This window comes from Protopterus annectens, chromosome 8.part1 (genome assembly GCF_019279795.1).
Source record: "Protopterus annectens isolate FY-2018-M chromosome 8.part1, PAN1.0, whole genome shotgun sequence".
NCBI lineage: Eukaryota > Metazoa > Chordata > Ceratodontiformes > Protopteridae > Protopterus > Protopterus annectens.
Genome location: NC_056742.1, coordinates 353,534,949 through 353,553,599, shown reverse-complemented (window position 1 = coordinate 353,553,599; position 18,651 = coordinate 353,534,949). Strand labels below are relative to the sequence as shown.

The following is an 18,651-nucleotide window of genomic DNA, read 5'->3' as shown; positions in this document are numbered from 1 at the left end:
CCCAGTAATAGTAGGATTATACCTAGACGCTCTCAAGGCCTGACCCTTCACAATATTATTAAAAACATAATGAGGATGCATGCTAGAACGATGTAATATGGTGTTCTTGTGGCAAGTCTTCCTAAAGACCCCTGTATTAATCAACCCACTCGGTAACTTCTCAACAAATACATCTAGAAACGGTATCTTGGTAATAGATGTTTCATAGGTAAACTTAAGATAAGTAGTAGAAGCATTGATATATGACACAAAGCTATGTAGATCTTCAATGGACCCCCCCCCCCAAAAAAAAAAAAAAAAAAAAAAAGATCATCAACAAAAGCATCTGTAGAATAAAACATGTTCCACAAAGGCAGGTGATTCATACATAACTTCATGCTCCCATTCAGCCATAAATAAGTTGGCGTAGCTATTGGCACAGGAAGTGCCCATAGCTACGCCATCTCTCTGTAAAAAGCATCTCCCTTGAAAATAGAAGATGTTATTAGACAAGACTACCTGCAACAAAGACATCAATAAATTAATTTTGATGTCAGACATGTTAGATACCCGTGTTAAATGATGGCCAACTTTGTCTGTACCAACCTGGTTTGGAATTACTGTAAACAAAGATTGGACATCCATTGTAACAAAGATAAACTCAGTTGTATCTGGCATATTGTTGAGCCTCTCATAGAGATCAATTAAAAATTGTCTTGTATCCTTCAAAATGTAAAGGTTACTATCTACTACAGGTCTCAGATTACTTTCAATATAAATCGATGATGGCTCTGTGATCCACCCTCTGCCTGCTACAATTGGTCTCAGAGGGGGGTCTCTTGAATCTTTATGTATTTTAGGCAGGCCGTTAATTAAAGGAATCATTGGTGTGGGTACATCTAGAAACAGAAAAAGAGAATTGTCTATCATGTTACTGTTCAATAGGCCTAGTAAAAACATGTGGACCTTATGTGAATAAAACTGTACCATGTTAAAAGGTAAAGGCTGGTAAAACTGTTGGTTTCCTAACATGGAAAACATCCTACTAACATAATCTTCAGTATCCATCACAACGATACCACCTCCCTTATTTGCTGGCCTTATAGATAGTGAAGGGTTCCTACTTAATTCATGTAAAGCAGACCTCTCTGAAAAACTCAGATTATATCTAGTATAAGGGCGTTTGTGATGATTGTCCCTTAGTTTGTATAAATCATCCTCAACAAGCTTGCTGAAGGCTGCTAAAAGTGGATGTAATTGCGGTGTAAATACACTAGGACGTTGGAAACAGGTACTGGTGGTAGAGCCTCCATTATTACCAAAAGTTAACCGTAAAGATAGATTCCTTACACATAATTTAAAATCTCGTATCGTCTCTTCAAAAACACTACATGTAGTAGGTATAAATGACAGACCTCTTGATAAAACAGATAATTCATCAGTTGTTAATACGTGGGAGGAAAGGTTGAAAACTAAGTCTTCCCCTTCCCATTGCCTTCCCACATTTTCTTTATATTCTTGTTGGGGAGACGTTCTAATGACAGTTTCCGTTTCTGTCTCCCTCTGCTCAATGATCTCATCCTCCCTACCCTCTGTTCTTCCCTGATAGGAAAAGGGCGGGATGAATTAAAAACCTGAACTTCAGGGGTGGTAGAACTGTTGGTTTGAATACCATTCACATTCTGGGAAGTAGATTTTAAAAAATTACTGATTTTACTACGTACAACTGGTGCAGAAATGGAAGCTGTGTCTGAAAGACTATCCATATCATGTGATACTATTATAAGATCAGAAGTACAGACAGTTCCTTCTTTATGATTGACATTAGTGTCTTGTACAATGTTAGGTGTATCACTTGTGGAAGTCTTAGGATAAGCAGTCACAGTATGGGGAACAGTATCTTTAGTAGATTCCTTCCTTGTAATAGTATTCAACTGTTCACTGTTAACGTTCGATGGAGAAATAGTCCCTAAAGACAGCCTGTGATTCACATTAGATGTTGTTCCTCTGGCAACATTAGAACTGTTAAAGTCAGTAGGAGGTCTAGTAAATGTCGTTCTGGGCCAAGTGAAGATATGGCCCATTCTGAAATCAGAAATATCTCATTGTAATTTATGTTTCTTCTGTGCTAATAGTTTCCTCTCATACTGGCTAGTATTATCGAGTACATTGCTCAGATTCTCGTCTATTAATGAGTGCGGGAAGCGCTCATAAAGTGACTGCTGTTGTTGACTGATTTGGGATCTCAATGTTTCTTCTATCGGTAGAAAAAAATCATTTAAAAGTTGCATATATTTCAGACTCACCTCAATATTGAGCTGCTGCCACTGGTACAGCAGTTCAGGGTAAGTTGTTCCAGTGGTCGGCATTTTTAAAACTCGCAGTCCCCTTGGAATAATCCTTCTCTGTATACAGACTTCGAAATGTAACCGTTGCGACTGTAAGCGTTTCAATTTGGAAAAATCTCCCTCCATTGCTTCTAATGATGTACGCAGTTCCTCCTTATTGTACCTCAATTCCTGATGTTCAGCGTTTTCACCACTGTCCTCGTAGATAGCTAAAGGATTTACTCTCTCACGTAAACAGTCTGCAAAGCGTTCAGCTATAGGTCTAGCTGTTAGAGAGCTGTCGATTGGTTCCTTTAAGGTGTACGGTAGCTCAATCTGTTCAAGAGGTCTTTCTGCCATGTCTCCGTAAAATAAAAAGTCACAAAATAAGGATAAAGCAAAAACGGAGTAAACACCTTCTCATAGAACGGCAAATGCAATGTAAGGAAAAACAACGTAGAGAGGGTGAACAAGGCAGTACCATCCAAACACTCAAATAGTAGATGCAGGAAAATGTATATATCACAGTTCACTCCACCGATAAACCACTCTTCAAACGATGAAACAGTAATAGCAAAGGCAGCTTTATTGAGTAAGCGCTTTCACCTACACGGCTTCTTCAGACTCACAATCAATCATGTCAAAAGTACCATTATAAATATTCTGTTAATGGCAGGAAAAACTCAATTCAACAATGACAATTAATTAAAAACAATTAAAAAATACGTCACTCATTTAAGACATATTGATGTTAATGTCAATATCAGAGGTGGTGACATCAGAGCACATACTGAAAGTAGGGAAAACATGTGGATCATGAAATTGAGATCTGATGTTCCCCCAGGTCTTAATGCCAAGATTTCTGTCAGACCCTTCCTCAAAATGAGAAGATTGAAGGCCCATTAACCAGCACCCAGCCCACTCTTATATCTAGAAACTTTTTAAATTTTATTTTGATATGCATTTTATAGTACTTTATAGTACTAAGTTTGTATCCTTTTATGTCTTCTTTTATAATTTTTTATGGTTATACAGGAAGCATTTTTATGTATTATATGTTTCATCAATATGTCTTAAATGAGTGACGTATTTTTTAATTGTTTTTAATTAATTGTCATTGTTGAATTGAGTTTTTCCCACCATTAACAGAATATTTATAATGGTACTTTTGACATGATTGATTGTGAGTCTGAAGAAGCCATGTAGGTGAAAGCGCTTACTCAATAAAGCTGCCTTTGCTATTACTGTTTCATCGTTTGAAGAGTGGTTTATCGGTGGAGTGAACTGTGATATATACATTTTCCTGCATCTACTATTTGAGTGTTTGGATGGTACTGCCTTGTTCACCCTCTCTACGTTGTTTTTCCTTACAATAATTTAAAGCAACAATAAATAAATACATAAATGAATAAATAAGTAATCTGCAAGCATCCTTCATTTCAAGGCATTATGGGAGGCCTAACCACTTCCTTGATAATGCACCAGACAGCTGTACAGAATGTAAAAATGTTAACAGCATAAGTAAGTCAAGTCAAAAATTTTAAACAGATATACACAGTTTATTTTCTAGTAACTGGGTTTGAAGAATTGCTTTTAGTGTTATTTCTGCAGTCTTCTAGTTAAAGCAGTCAGAACACTTGGGGACAAAGATATTAAAAAACATATTAATTTGATTAATGTAGGATGTATAAAATATCACAATGATAAACATATCACTGCTTCTCACTTGTGTGCATCACTGAAACACTGCCTTGATTATTCTCACACCACAAAGTCATCAGAGTTGTCATTTACATAATTTTCAGTTTCACTTTGTATTACAAAAGGGGGGGGGGGGTCCTTCTAATTCATTGAATCATAAGTAGATTGCATCTGGTCTCTAAAATAAATTTCTTAACTTCAAGAAATAGAGGAATACTGCAATGTAAGACAGTTAAAATAGTTGTTTCAAAGTAAACCAATGTTGTCAAACTCTATATATGCTGTAATGAGATTGTCTCTTTGTCAGCAGATTTGACATTTTCTTTGAGAGTGATGTTCAGTAAATATCAGTTAAACTTTTTCTTTACTGCAGATTCCCAATCATTTATGCAGATAGAAAACTAAGACAGTACTCACCTTTGTGTGAATGACAGCTGTCATTGCTTAAAATTTTGTTTAAAGTCAGTATAGCTACATTAAGTAAGCACCGTACTGTATGTTATTGTCCACTATATTCCAATGTACTTAAGTGTTGGGTTGTTATTTATGACTCTTCTTCAACTGATTGCATCGGATTGCTCACATCAAATGTCTGTTCAAGTCTGAACAAATTCAAACACACATCTCTGATCTCTAAATGCACCTTCTACAAATTGATGCAACCTTAGACAAAGCATATATAGATACTGAGGATGAGGGCTCCGAGCCCCTACATTAGGGTTGCACGAGTCCCGTACAAAAAAAAATGTTGTAATCCTATGCTTTTTTTTTTTTGGTAGTATCACGTATTTTGATTAGTGGGTAGATGACAGTAAATATGTAAAAGTTAAGCAGACAGTATCTTATCTCATGTAGTAGTTGGCGTATTTTCCAACAATCCTGCTGTAATGTTTGCTTTTATTTGCATTTCCAAGTGTCATCTTATTAGTTGCTTTTCAATGTATGTCATTGCTTCAGTTGTAATTAAGTTTATCTCCTCTCTGTCTCTCTTTCTAACTGCAGAATGTTATAGCACCAGCAGTTGTAGATGGAGTTTTCTTAACAAAAACACCCGAGGAACTTCTTCTAGCTGAAGAATTCAACAGTGTCCCTTATTTGCTAGGAGTTAACAACCATGAGGCTGGGTGGCTTATTCCTAATGTAAGTGGTTCCAAGTTTTCTTCATTTACTGCACACTCACTGATTTGTCACCAGAGATTTTCTTTGTTGATGTGTAAGAATGTTAGCTTGTCTAGCAAAACGAAGAATCTGATTTTGATGACATCCAGACAACGACTGTCAAAACACTGGCTAGTGTCTCTTTGCTATATGTGCGTGTTGACTGGTGCAAGCATAGTTTATGGTCTTTCAGGCCTTCCTGTTTATGGCAATACAAAGAAGTATAACAAATATTTGTATATGGCAATAACCAGTAAGAAATCTTTTCCATGGGTAATGTAGGTTTTATCCAAAGACTCTGTACTTTACCCGTGACAGTGAAATACATGCAGGCAATGATACCATCCAGAGTGGATTTGAACATCATCTTCAGATGTGTGATACTCTTTGCTATTTTTGTAATCTGATATTTAAAATGTTTTGATTTTTATATAATTCTACTGCACTTGTGGCTCTGTCTTGTGGCCCTGTAGTTCTCTTCTTTCCTTTTGGAACATCACTTCAGTCTAAAGCACGTTGCATATAGACCTTGAGCTGTATGTGTACAGTAATACAGATGACATTGTGGATGATAAGAATGTGGTAGCTTTGCATTACAATCATTTTATGTGGAACACTTTTTCTGTTAACTCCATTCATGCCCCAATGTGCAGAATTCTTTGACGATGTAAGTTTGATACCTTTTTACTTTTCATAGTTTATGTATCTGCATTTGCGCGGCAGTAAACTTAAAACTGTTTTGCCCACTGGTTACGTTTCCTTTTTACCCTGTACTAATGTAGTCGTAACACTAAAAATCCAATGAGTCAGATAGCTGGATTTCATCTAACTGATGCAGGCTCTTCTCTAATAAAAAATAGCAATATGAATGAACATATGCATACAGTAAATAAGAAAGGTAAGAGACTGACAACAAATTAATAGTAGCTACTACCAGAAATGGTAGGAAAGGATGCTGAAAAACAGTGAAAAATACATTTTTTCCTTGATTTTATATAATGTAGCTGTACCATATCTGTGCAGTATACAAGTATTAATAGCCACTAGGGTGGGTAATTTAGGACTACCTAGAGATGGTGAGTCCTGATGTTATAGGAAGAGGGCTTGATTTCCTTCAAGAGATATGATATTGTCAAGTGTGCATTTATTTCCTATTTCCGTGATAGCTTTACAACCATGTCTGTTTTGTGGGAAACTTAATTATTGCACCATCAACTTTGCATTTGTCTTCTAACAATTTTTTAGCAATAATTGTTTTTACTGTAATGTTTTGCAGCAGTTTAGAATGTATGTGTGTGTGTGTGTGTGTGTGTGTGTGTGTGTGTGTGTGTGTGTGCAGGTTGGGTGTTCAAACAAATAAATTCCACATAAGTTCAAAATTCAACTAGTTTGTTCAACTGGTAGCAAAAGATGATTTCCACCTGCCAAGTCTTGTGTGCATTAATAAAAATAAGCCATGCAAAAGCTGGAAAAATGAGGGTATGACTGGAACTCTGGTTATTTAGGTGGAAAAATAAAAGCACGGCTTTGCAGTTGCACTGTTGCTTGCTGAGAGATTAAAAGACATTGCAATTCAGAATGAATTCAGCAGATTTGCACTCACATGAAGGTATGCCCATTTTAATAAGTAGATTAAGGATCATAGATAAATAGTAGGGTATCAGTCTGCAGATTATTACAAGCCTAGCCAGTAACCAGGAGTCATAATCAAACTCTGTAATTTGTATTTGTGAAGTATTATGCCATCTCTAGTCCTTAAATGGTTCATATGTAAATACTAGGCTAACAGTTTGCATAGTATTACAATCCTAGCCAATAAGTCATACCGCTCAACTGTCCAGATTTTTGCCTCATGTTTTTGGTCTGTTCCTCATAAAATTTATGGTTTTCTGACAAAGTACTGAGGACTGAAATCACTAAATAATGGGATCTATGTCAGTTGATTGAGTTTTCAGAAACTCAAAATTCTTATCTTGAGATGATGTGACTGAATCTCTGAAAACTTGAACATTAAAAAAAAAAAAAAAACAACTATCTTTTTTTTACATTTTTGCATGGGGGCAAGCCCCCGTACACCCCCCCACCTCCTGCAAATTATATATACCCACTCTAAGACTGCATTACATTGAAGAAAATGATAAATTTCCTAATCCTCACTGTACCACGCTCTACATTCAAAAGCTTTGAGTTTTCAGAAATTCCATCATAACGTCTTACTGATAAGAATTTTGAGTTTCTGAAAACATGATCAACTGATAGAGATCCAAATAATGACATGTATTTTAGTTTCAGACTTCACATCCTTCAGAAAATGCATGTCAACACAAAGCCTATTATTCTAGCAACTTTCTAAGAATATACGATCAATATTTAAATATTGTCCACATTTTTGGGCCTTTGTCCCTTATTATTTTAAGCTTTGTCTAGATTTCTTGTGTTAAGAAGCTGGCAGGTATGCCAATAACCCGAGGTCAGAATCAAACCGTGTACCTTTTATCTGTGAGGTAAATCCCTTAGGCATTATTCTGTCTCTCTTTGTTAGTTTATAGTTGTCTATCTTATTGCTATCCTAGGCAGGGAGGGGGTGTGACAGAGCTGATGATCATTATGGAAGCTTTTTAATGACTCCACAGCTGTTGCAACCAATGGATATTGCATCAGGAAGAGATTTTGTTGGCAATAACACTACGAGGGCCAACACTACTGTTCAGGTTCCGGCTTTAAATGAATGGATTTGTGGTAACTTTCAGTTTAAAGAAGAGCAGCTTGCTTTCTCTGTTTCTACTTCCAGTATTACACAATATCTGGAACAATTTGATTATAAACTTATGAAATATAAGAAACTGTAGTTAGAGAATTAATTCTTGGCTGCATTTATCAGAGAACATTGAGTTACGAAAGGTTTACTCACCTGGCACTACCCGAATGGATGTATTAAAGATTCACGCCTTCATCTGGAATTGCTATAACTATTTGATCAACAATGATGTGAATGTATGCAGGTACTTATTAATTTTAATAACAAACAGAGGAATTAGCGGGGGGCATTAATATACTGAATAACTTGATTACCCATCATTTGAGCTTTGAACAGTATAAATTTGATTATGGCAGAATCGAATAAGAGTGTCAGTGATGACATATTTAAAATAAAAAACAGGAAACAAATGGAAAGAGGTTAGTCTAACTTAACCACACAGCATACCCTGACCCTCCCCCCAGATTCTAAGACATGGGGTCGTAGCTATCAGGGTTCTACAGTTAATGAATCCCCATGTGATTTCACAGAAGATGTGTCACCAGTGCATAACCAAAACAATGTTACCAACAATACTGAGAATCTCTCTTTAGAACCCCCTTTACCTCACAGATTGGAAAGACTCCAGGTGAATCAACATCACAACTATCAAAATCAGTGATTTCAGACAAAACATCCCCAGAGAGGTCAGACATGCTGGCAGAACCAGAAATTCAAAGGTAACAACTGGAGGAAAATTATGAGAACTCCTGTTCGAGTTTCACTGATTCTTTGTATGTTTTGATTACCAGCAGTAAGGGGGATTTCACCATATACAATTATTCTGCTTACCGTTAACATCAGTGTGTGAACTTGTTTTTGAGAGTGGACTCACTTTTGTCCCTAATGAACGTACTAATATGGCAAAACTTCTAATGGATTTTAAACTATTTATTAGAAAACTAAACTTGAGTATTTTGTTTGACACCCCTACTAATATCTGAAATACTCTCAGGGTGTATAGCACGTTCAACCCTTCAGTTCACCCCACGAGTCACTGTTTTGAAAAGATATGTGAACTGGATTTTTGGGCAGTGTTGAAAAATCAAAAAAACAAAAATCATTCTTAAATGACAACTTACTACCAAATGAGAAAAAAAAAACTTCTAAGAGAACTAAGTAACCAAAACACAAGGTTGAATAAACCAGACAAAGGTGATGGTCTGGCGGTGATAGAAGCACATGACTATAAATAAAAAATCCTTAATATGCTTTCTGGAGCTACCTACAATAAGATGTCATTGAATTAACTTAATACAACCTACAAAAAATGAGGGGCACCCTTACTGATTTATTTATAGATAAACAAATTGAATTGAATGAATACAGTTACTTAAATTCCACGGCACAAAATTTTCTCCCAGTCTCTGGCATCCCAAAAACTTATAAAAATATTGAGGAACTGCAAATGAGACAGATCATGAATGTCAGAGGTTCGATGGCAGTTATGTGCCAAGTTCCTCAATGAAAAATTATAACATTTGGTCATCCAAGAAAAGCACACAAACCAAATGAAAGGCACACAAAATGAATTAAACCAAAATTCAGAAGTAGGCAGTGTCGTGTCCAAAAAGCAGTCTGTAAAGATCCCAACTTGAACGCAGATTTATTGTTTAAAATAAAAATCGTTTTCGCTGCTACAAAAATGCAGCTTCTTCAGAAAGCAACAAGACAAATAAAATAGCGCGAACAGTGCGTTTTAAAACAGCAAGCGGAAGTTGGGATCTTTACAGACTGCTTTTTGGACACGACACTGCCTACTTCTGAATTTTGGTTTCATCCAAGAAAAGCACATTTGTAAAGATTCTTGTGACTTTGGGAGGAAAATAAATGTTGAGTTCAACAGAAATTGTTCATATATAACTGTAGATGTTCAGGACTTATGTACTGTGATCCCTCATTAGCAAGGTATGGAATGGTTTACTGAATACCTGACACATAATAGCAAAAGGCAGGACAATGTAACAATAATTTTATATTGTTTAAACATGAATACCATCAATGCACAGGTGTAGCAACGGGTTCCACGTGTGGCAGCCTTTTTGCTAATATTGTTATGACAACATGGGAATACAATTTTGTGTTCAATTCAGAGTTCATGAAAAATTGACATTTTTTTTCTATGGCATGATGATTTTGACAGTTTTAAAAGTGTTTTTTTGATTACACCAATATGACCACTAATATTTTGAACTTTACATTTGAGGGTAGTGAATCTAGGATTTCTTATCTATACAGTATTCTATCTAAAGACAATGATAGAGTTGAAGTTCATGCTCAGATTTGCAGTAAACCCACATTCTCTTAACACCTATATGCATTATTCAGGGTTACATCTCCCCTACCAAAATATGCTGTGGTCAAGGGCAGCACAAATGGTGCCAAGGTTTGACAATTTTTTAAACAAATGTGAAAAAAGTAAGGGCATGTTCTTGGCTAGCGGTTACCCCCGTACTTTTGTTAACCAACTCATGTATGAAGTACAAAAGAGAAAGGGTTTTAGTCAAGCAGTCATCATGAAACATCAGTAGGTATTGTACAAATAGGTGAACTTATGGTCAACAACACTACCCCTTTTTGTGAATCTACACCCCCTCACATCTATACGTCACCCTGTACAAAATAAAGATTTTAATAGCTCCTTTATCACAAGCTATAACATTGATAGTATGACCATTAGGAGCATAATTCAGAAAAACTGTGTTATTTTAATGGAAGACAGGCATGTTTTCGAAAAGGTGGGGGGGAACACCATATTATATATAGGGGTTGTAACCTTAAAAATATAATTGGACACCCTAGTAAAACATCAATATCCACCAGTCATAAAACCCATCGTAAGTCGAAGTGTGTTTGTTGCTCCATATTCCCCTACATTATAGTGGGAGAACAAATAATTATATAAAAAAAAAATGACATTTAACATAAAAAGGGGCATTTAACTGCTTAACTAGTGAGATAGTATAGGTGACATATTGCCAACACTGTTCAGTTTTCCATAAAGGGAAAACTGAAAGCAAGTTTAAAGAGAAAGTTGCTGAGAATTTACATGACATCAAAAAAAGAAAAATAAACAATGCCGTAGCAAAACATTCATTAGAATACCCAGATCATGAGTTTAAGTTCACAGTCATGGAAACGGTAACACTTGGTGAACGTGGTGGACCTTGGCAGCTTAAAGTAGAAGAATGTGAGTTATATTGGCAACTTATGTTTAATGCAAACTCCTGGCCACGTACAAATGACCACATTTCTGTCAGTTGTCTTTTAAAACTGAGAGCATTGCAAAGATGACACTGCTGCCATTCTTTTAAAACTGAGAGCATTGCAAAGATGACACTGCTGCCATTCTTTAAAACTGAGAGCATTGCAAAGATGACACTGCTGCCATTCTTTTAAAACTGAGAGCATTGCAAAGATGACACTGCTGCCATTCTTTTAAAACTGAGAGCATTGCAAAGATGACACTGCTGCCATTCTTTTAAAACTGAGAGCATTGCAAAGATGACACTGCTGCCATTCTTTTAAAACTGAGAGCATTGCAAAGATGACACTGCTGCCATTCTTTTAAAACTGAGAGCATTGCAAAGATGACACTGCTGCCATTCTTTTAAAACTGAGAGCATTGCAAAGATGACACTGCTGCCATTCTTTGCAAACAGATTTATTTATTTACGAACCAGAGAACCAAAACAGCAATAAGCACATTCCACAGATCTCCAACACTGACCTAGGTTTCGTCCTGTGGACTGAGAAGTCCACAGGACGAAACCTAGGTCAGTGTTGGAGATCTGTGCCTTGTTGTTCATTAAACTTTTTGGTGGAGCTTCGTGTCTTCGTGGATTATATTTATTTATTTATTTATTCATGAATGATTAAGTATTTTTATCAAAATGTTTCTAACTACCCCACCATTAACTGGGAAAACTACTCATGTACCTACTCTTTTGCTCAATGTTTTCTGGAATTCATAAATTCCAATGCCCTGTACCAACTTATTCACCCCCCCACCAGGGGCAGCAATATCCTAGACCTGGTCATTACCAACATGGGCAACTGGTGTCCCACACCAGAGGTCAATTCCTCGTTGGTCAGATCTGACCACAAGCTAATCACCCTAGACATCCACATCCTGCCTCCACCCCCAATTAGGGAAACCACCGTAAAAAACTTCTCCAGAGCCAACTTCACACTTCTTAAGACAGAAGTGGCAAACTTCATGACACCCATGCAGATGGACAATAGAGGTACGACTGCTGAATCCTACACAAATGCACTTTATAAGCACTTAAACAAGTGCATGGATCATGCTATCCCTAATAGAACCAAGATGTTATCCTCCAAAAAAAGGAAGCCAATCTCGTGGTCCTCTGCCATAAACAAACTCTACAACAGAAGAAAGAAACTGTTGCAAAAAAGAGAAATCCCATGACTGGAGGAACTCCCTGGTCAACCTCAGTAAGAAGCTGAGATCCCTCATAAAATCCTCCAAAGCTAGTTATGAAAACAAAATTGCCACTGACTCTAAAGACAACCACAAAGCATTCTATAGCTATGTCAAGAATCCCAGTGGCAACACTCAGATGTGCTCTGAGTTACAGCACAATGGCAGTAAATATACAGAACCAACTGATAGGTTCAGTGCTAACTTTACCCCCCTCTCACCCCCTAGAGGGCCCATCTCTATACCGGAAGAATGCAAAGTTCCTGTAATCACAGCTGCACAAGTAAAAAACACACTCTCCAAAGCCAAGATTACAGCATCCATGGGACCTGACAATATCCCAGTCTGCGTTCTACATGAACTACAGAATGAACTGGCACCCTACCTAAGTACCTTGTCCAGTCATAGCCTCACCTCAGGCTTTGTGCCCACTGAATGGCGCACCATGATGGTTATCCCACTCCACAAAGGGGGAGGCACGACGGACCCTGGGAACTACCGCCCCATTAGCCTGACGAGCCTGGTCTGCAAGGCCATGGAACGTATCATCATGGAACTCATAAACAAAGACATTGGTAATCTCCAAATTCTGGACCCTACCCAGTTTGGATTTGTAAAAAGCAGATCATGTCTCCTAAACCTGATTGACTTCTTTGAAGCAGTCACCAAAGCCATAGATGAGGGTAAGGTGGTTCACACAGCTTATCTAGATCTCGCCAAGGCTTTTGACACCATCCCCCACTCTGGAATTATAGATAAGCTCACTAAACTAGGTATAAATCCCTACGTCACAAGATGGGTTGCCAACTGGCTGACGGACAGAACCCACACTGTGAAAGTAGCAGACTCCAAATCCGACTTCAGACCAGTGACAAGTGGAGTACCACAGGGTTCAGTCCTGGGTCCTCCCCTGTTTGGTATCTACTTCTCTGAAGTACAGGCTAACACAGAAGGTCTTTGGCTAACAAAGTTTGCAGATGACTGCAAACTAGGAGCCATAATCGAAACTCCTAACGATGTGGACATACCACAAAAGGGCCTCACTGAGACAGATGCCTGGTGTCAAAGCCATGGCCTGAATCTCAATGCCAAAAAGTGTATTGTCATCCCCTTTGGTAAAAACTTTGTACCCATGAACTACCACATAGCTGGTAGTCTACTTAATGCCGAAAATGTGATGAGACCTTGAGACACATGTGGGCAGTAGTCTCTCCTTTGATAATCACATCGCCACAGTGGTCAGGAAATCCTTGTACGAGGGGGGCGTGGCCAAGGATGAACACAGGATAGCAGCAGATTTCTTCAGCTCCACCAATTTCATTACATTGACAGGAATTAATTACTTAAAAAATTAATTCTTGAAGTAATTTTCTTTCTAAATATGTTTGTTTTATATAGTTCTTGAACTATATCTAAAAAAGAAAGGAAATCTTAATAATATTCCTGTCAGAAATTACTTTGGAAATTTTCCTGTCAGTTTATCAGTCTGAAATGAGTTCCAGTAAGACAAATTCTCAAGACTCCAGCATCAAGAAAGAACTTCAGTCTCTGATAATTATAGTCCAGCAACTTACTGCTAAGATGGATAAAATGGATACTAAAATAGACACTTTCATAGAAAAAACTACAAAACAAATAGACTTGTTACATATGGACCTGCAACAACAGAAGATCCAGATGACAGGCATAGAAGAAGCTGTGAATGACATGGAAAATAGAATACAAGAAGAGGAAATCAACATTGAGTTTCTGCTGAAACAAAATACACATTTACAAACAAAGCTGGATGACCTGGAAAATAGATCTAGGCAATAACATTAGGATTTTTGGACTGCCAGAAAATATTGAAGGTAACAATATTACTTCTTTTTTAACAACATGGCTCCCTAAAACTTTAGATTTACCAGAAGCATTCTCTTTTGGTATCGAAAGAGCACATAGATCTATAGCTAATACTAACTCTAACAAAAACTATCCTAGATCAGTTATAGTTAGATTTCTATCATCTTTTGATAAAGAGATGGTTCTTAAATCTGCTTGGGCTAAAGCTCCTGTTAAGATTAATGAAACAACTGTGCGTTTTGACAATGACTATTCTTCCATAGTATTAGCTAAAAAAAAAGTTTTCTGCCACTAATAAGGGAGCTTAATAAAGCACAGTTTAAAACATACCTTCTGTTTCCTGCCAAGTTTAAAATCTTCCTTCCTGATGGTCCTAAAATTTTCGATGACTTAGACTCTGCTTTACTGTTTATCAAAAAAAATAAGATTTTGGAAAAAATAGAAGAAATGGAATGGGCTAGTCCTTCGTTAAAGAGACTGGCAACTGAAACTTCGTGGAAGACTTCAGAGAAGAAGAAGAAGAGACTAAAAAACAAATGATTTGTACTATGTTTTTTTTTTTTCTCTCTCATCATTTTATTTTATTATTAATCTTTTTAAATATAGTTCCTGCATTTCCAAGAAGCAACAAATATTTTGAAAAAGATTTAATCAAAGTTATTCTCTGTGTGCAAAGAAATGTTTTGTTTCATAACTAGTCAAAATATCTGGAGATTTAATGGCAAGCTGTGATTTAACTTGTTTCTCTTTCTGAAGAGGAAAAATAAGGTCAGTAATTTGATACATTTTTTTTTCCTTTAAAAGTTTATATGTTCTTCAAATGCTATTCCTAATTATACTTTCTTGATTACACTGCTTATGCTTGTTTGTAAATAATCTGTCATGCTTTAACTAATAATAATTAGAACTAAATAATAGTAAATAATATGTTTTATTTTTAACTCTATTAATATAAACAGTAAGTAATATTCTATTGTATATACTTCTTATAGCTTTCTCTTACATTTTTTTATTTCTGCCTTACACCCTTTTACTTTCTACTCTCTTTTCTTTTCTTTATTAATATATAGAAATACTTTTGATCATATAGACACAGTAAATAATAAGATTCGCATAGGAGTTGAGTTGGGACAAAATGTTGAGTTTTGTTACTTATTAATAATTTTGGGCCTGATTTCACTTACATAGAGTCTGTAATAACCTGTAGAATGCATTGTGAAGGTTTTGTCATGTTTAGATGCATTTACACTGCTAAATGAATGTTTGTCACTAGTTTTAATAAGTTTCCCGCCAAAATGTTAAGAGAGACAATCTGGGATGTGGGCTGTCTCATGCACAGTGTTCATGAGCTACTTCAAAAGCTTCAACTCTCAGAATTCTCACAGAGAAGCTGAAAGCAGCTGGTCTCACCTTTGACCTAGATATCACACTGACACATCACAGATACAGGAATAGCAGATTAATAATATGTGTTAAAACCTATGTCCCAAACATATACATTACTATAAATCATTTAATTCATCTGATTGACAAGCATAAATAATTTTATAACTCTATACTGGAAGAAATTGTCATGTGATATATTTTAAAGCAGTAGTATAGCATGTTTGTAAAATCTGGTTACTAAAATGTGTTTGCTGTGCATTATTTTGTATAAAGCAGACAGATTTATTGAAGGGACAGCAATGTAAGATGGTGCTCAGTAAAGATACAACTCAGTGAGATCAGATATATATATATATATATATATGTATGTGTGTGTTTGTGTGTGTGTGTGTGTGTGTGTGTGTGTGTGTGTGTGTGTGTGTGTGTGTGTGTGTGTGTGTGTATGTGTGTTTGTGTGTGTGTGTATGTGCATGTGTGTGTGTGTGTGTGTATGCATGTGTGTATGCATGTGTATATATATATATATATATATATATATATATATATATATATATATATGTATATGTGTGTGTATGTGTGTATGTATATATATATATATATATATATATATATATATATATATATATATATGTGTGTGTGTGTATGTGTGTGTATGTAGATATGTATATAAATGTTTCTGAGAATCTGCTTAACTATGAAGTATGATTTATAACAATTTCTATGAATACAATATTTTATTCTATTGGCAATAATGAGTTTGAGTAAATGCTCATATACAAGCAATTCAAGGTTTTTTGGAAGCTGTTAACTGTATTTACATGACAGAAAATAGATGCATCCTAATATATGTAATGTCTGAATCATATTAGCCAAAGTTTTTGATTTAAATGAATGTTAGAACTTATTTTTCTCTCCTCTTGATTTCTAACATCAAGATTATTTGAATGCTATTTGCATACACGTGTTTTATATTACATGGATGTATATAGTAGTATGAACAGTTTTAAAAAAAAAAAAAAAAAGGTTTATTTTAGTTTATATGATGCTGTTTTACCAAATGTGTAGTCTTGTCTTGCTAGATAATTGAATTGAAAACTGTTAACTTCAGTTAAATATAACTAGTATTAAATTGATAAGGTGGTAGCTGACGTACTGCTGCTTAGGGTAGGGGTTAACTTGAGTGGTAAATACTACTCTAAGTTGGAGTTTACAACTCCAGGCTGGATGCAAGGTTTAATCCTTACATTATTTTCACTTGTTCATTGTTATTTGTATATAGTTTTGACATCCACAATATATTTTGTACATTCATTGTCACTACAAACAAAATTGAATCCTATACAAATCCCATAAGAGATTCAATAAATACAGCTATATTTAAAGGTACACCTAAAGGAGGAGATGTAACATTACTTATCTTGTTATTTGTTATTTTGATCATAAGAGTCTTAAGTTTTAAAAATGCCAAATGACATCTTTAAAAGGAATTTCTTTAAACATTAATGGATTGAATAGTCCATGTAAAAGGGCAAGCCTAATAAGATACATTAATTTACATAAGGCCAACTTAGTCTTCCTACAAGAAACCCATCTCTTGAGAAAAGATATTGATAAACTAGCCACAAACAAATATACAGTATTGGTTAGTTCAGAGCACACTCAGAAAAAAAGAGGAGTGGCTATTTTATGGAATAAAAGTATGCCCATTCCTAAAACCATTAAGTCTTATCAGGATGACAAAGGAATGTTTTGTATGGTTACAATACAAATTAATGGGAAGACTTACACTTTAATTAATGTATATTGGATACCTGGAATTGGTATTAATACAGTGAAACATCATCTTGATAAGATCATATCATTCTCTATAGGAGATATTATTTTAGCTGGTGACTTTAATTGTATACTACATGAAAGTGATACTGCCACTATAGGAAAGAGAAGAATTACATCTAATGCAAAACATTTAAAGGATTTTGCTAATTCTTATCATTTGAATGATATTAATAATCAGATAGATTCAAAATCATTACCATACACCTTTTTTTCTAACAGATACAAAACTTATTCAAAAATAGATAGGGTCTTTATTTCTAACCAGATGGTAACAGATTTAATTAATTCCAAAATCATTTCATGTCCTATATCTGATCATAATTCAATTGTTTTTGAATTCATGATAAAAAAGTAAAAATACTCATAATGTTTAGATCAAAAGGATACCAGCATACTTAACTCAACTAAAAGACTATAAAGAATATATACTTTCAGAAGTAAAACATTTTTTAGACATAAATAACACTCCTGAAGTCTCCATTGTTTATGTTTGGGATGCCTTAAAATCATATCTATATGGACAAAGTATCAGATGGTATAATAATAAAAGGAAATCTTGGGATAAGGAATTGTTAGATATTCAAAGTAAATTAGACTCTTATAAACATAATAATAAAGAAAATATTATGGACAAGAAAGTTATTGAAGAAATAAACAAACTAAATGAGAAATACAAAGAAATTTTAACTCATAAAGTTAAAATAACTTTAGAGAAATACAAGTTTTTGTCTTATTCAATAAGCCCCAAATACTTACATAGACTTAAAATAAAACAAAAAGGTTGAATAAACAAAACCATATCAAAGAAATCTTTTCTCTAAGGAAAAAGAAGAATGTTTCTAGTATACCAGAAATACTAGATGAATTTAGAAATCACTTTCACAAAATTAACCATAATAATATTAACATGGAACCTAAAGATAAAATAAAGGAGTTTATAACCACAAATATGAATAAAAAGCTTAATAAACAACAGATTAAACTATTGGACAAGAGTATTTCATATACAGAAGTTATTACACAATTAAATAAGCTTAAATCAAACAAAGCACCGGGTAATGATGGTATTATACCAGAGATATATAAAATCCTTTCTAAAAATACATATTCATTAATACATAAGGTTTCTATTTTGGCCCAAACTGAGTTAATAACCCCCCCCCATCTTGGCAATATACATT

General features: G+C 35.2%; 1 protein-coding gene across 1 annotated transcript in view; it reads left to right on the top strand.

Annotated features, from left to right (window-relative positions):
• Nucleotides 1-18,651, top strand: part of LOC122810354 (fatty acyl-CoA hydrolase precursor, medium chain-like) — a 336,843-nt gene that overhangs the window by 227,629 nt on the left and 90,563 nt on the right. The window contains exon 8 of the mRNA XM_044081933.1: nucleotides 5,010-5,147. Within this exon, the coding sequence (XP_043937868.1) occupies nucleotides 5,010-5,147 (138 nt within the window). The remainder of the gene's footprint in view (nucleotides 1-5,009; nucleotides 5,148-18,651) is intronic.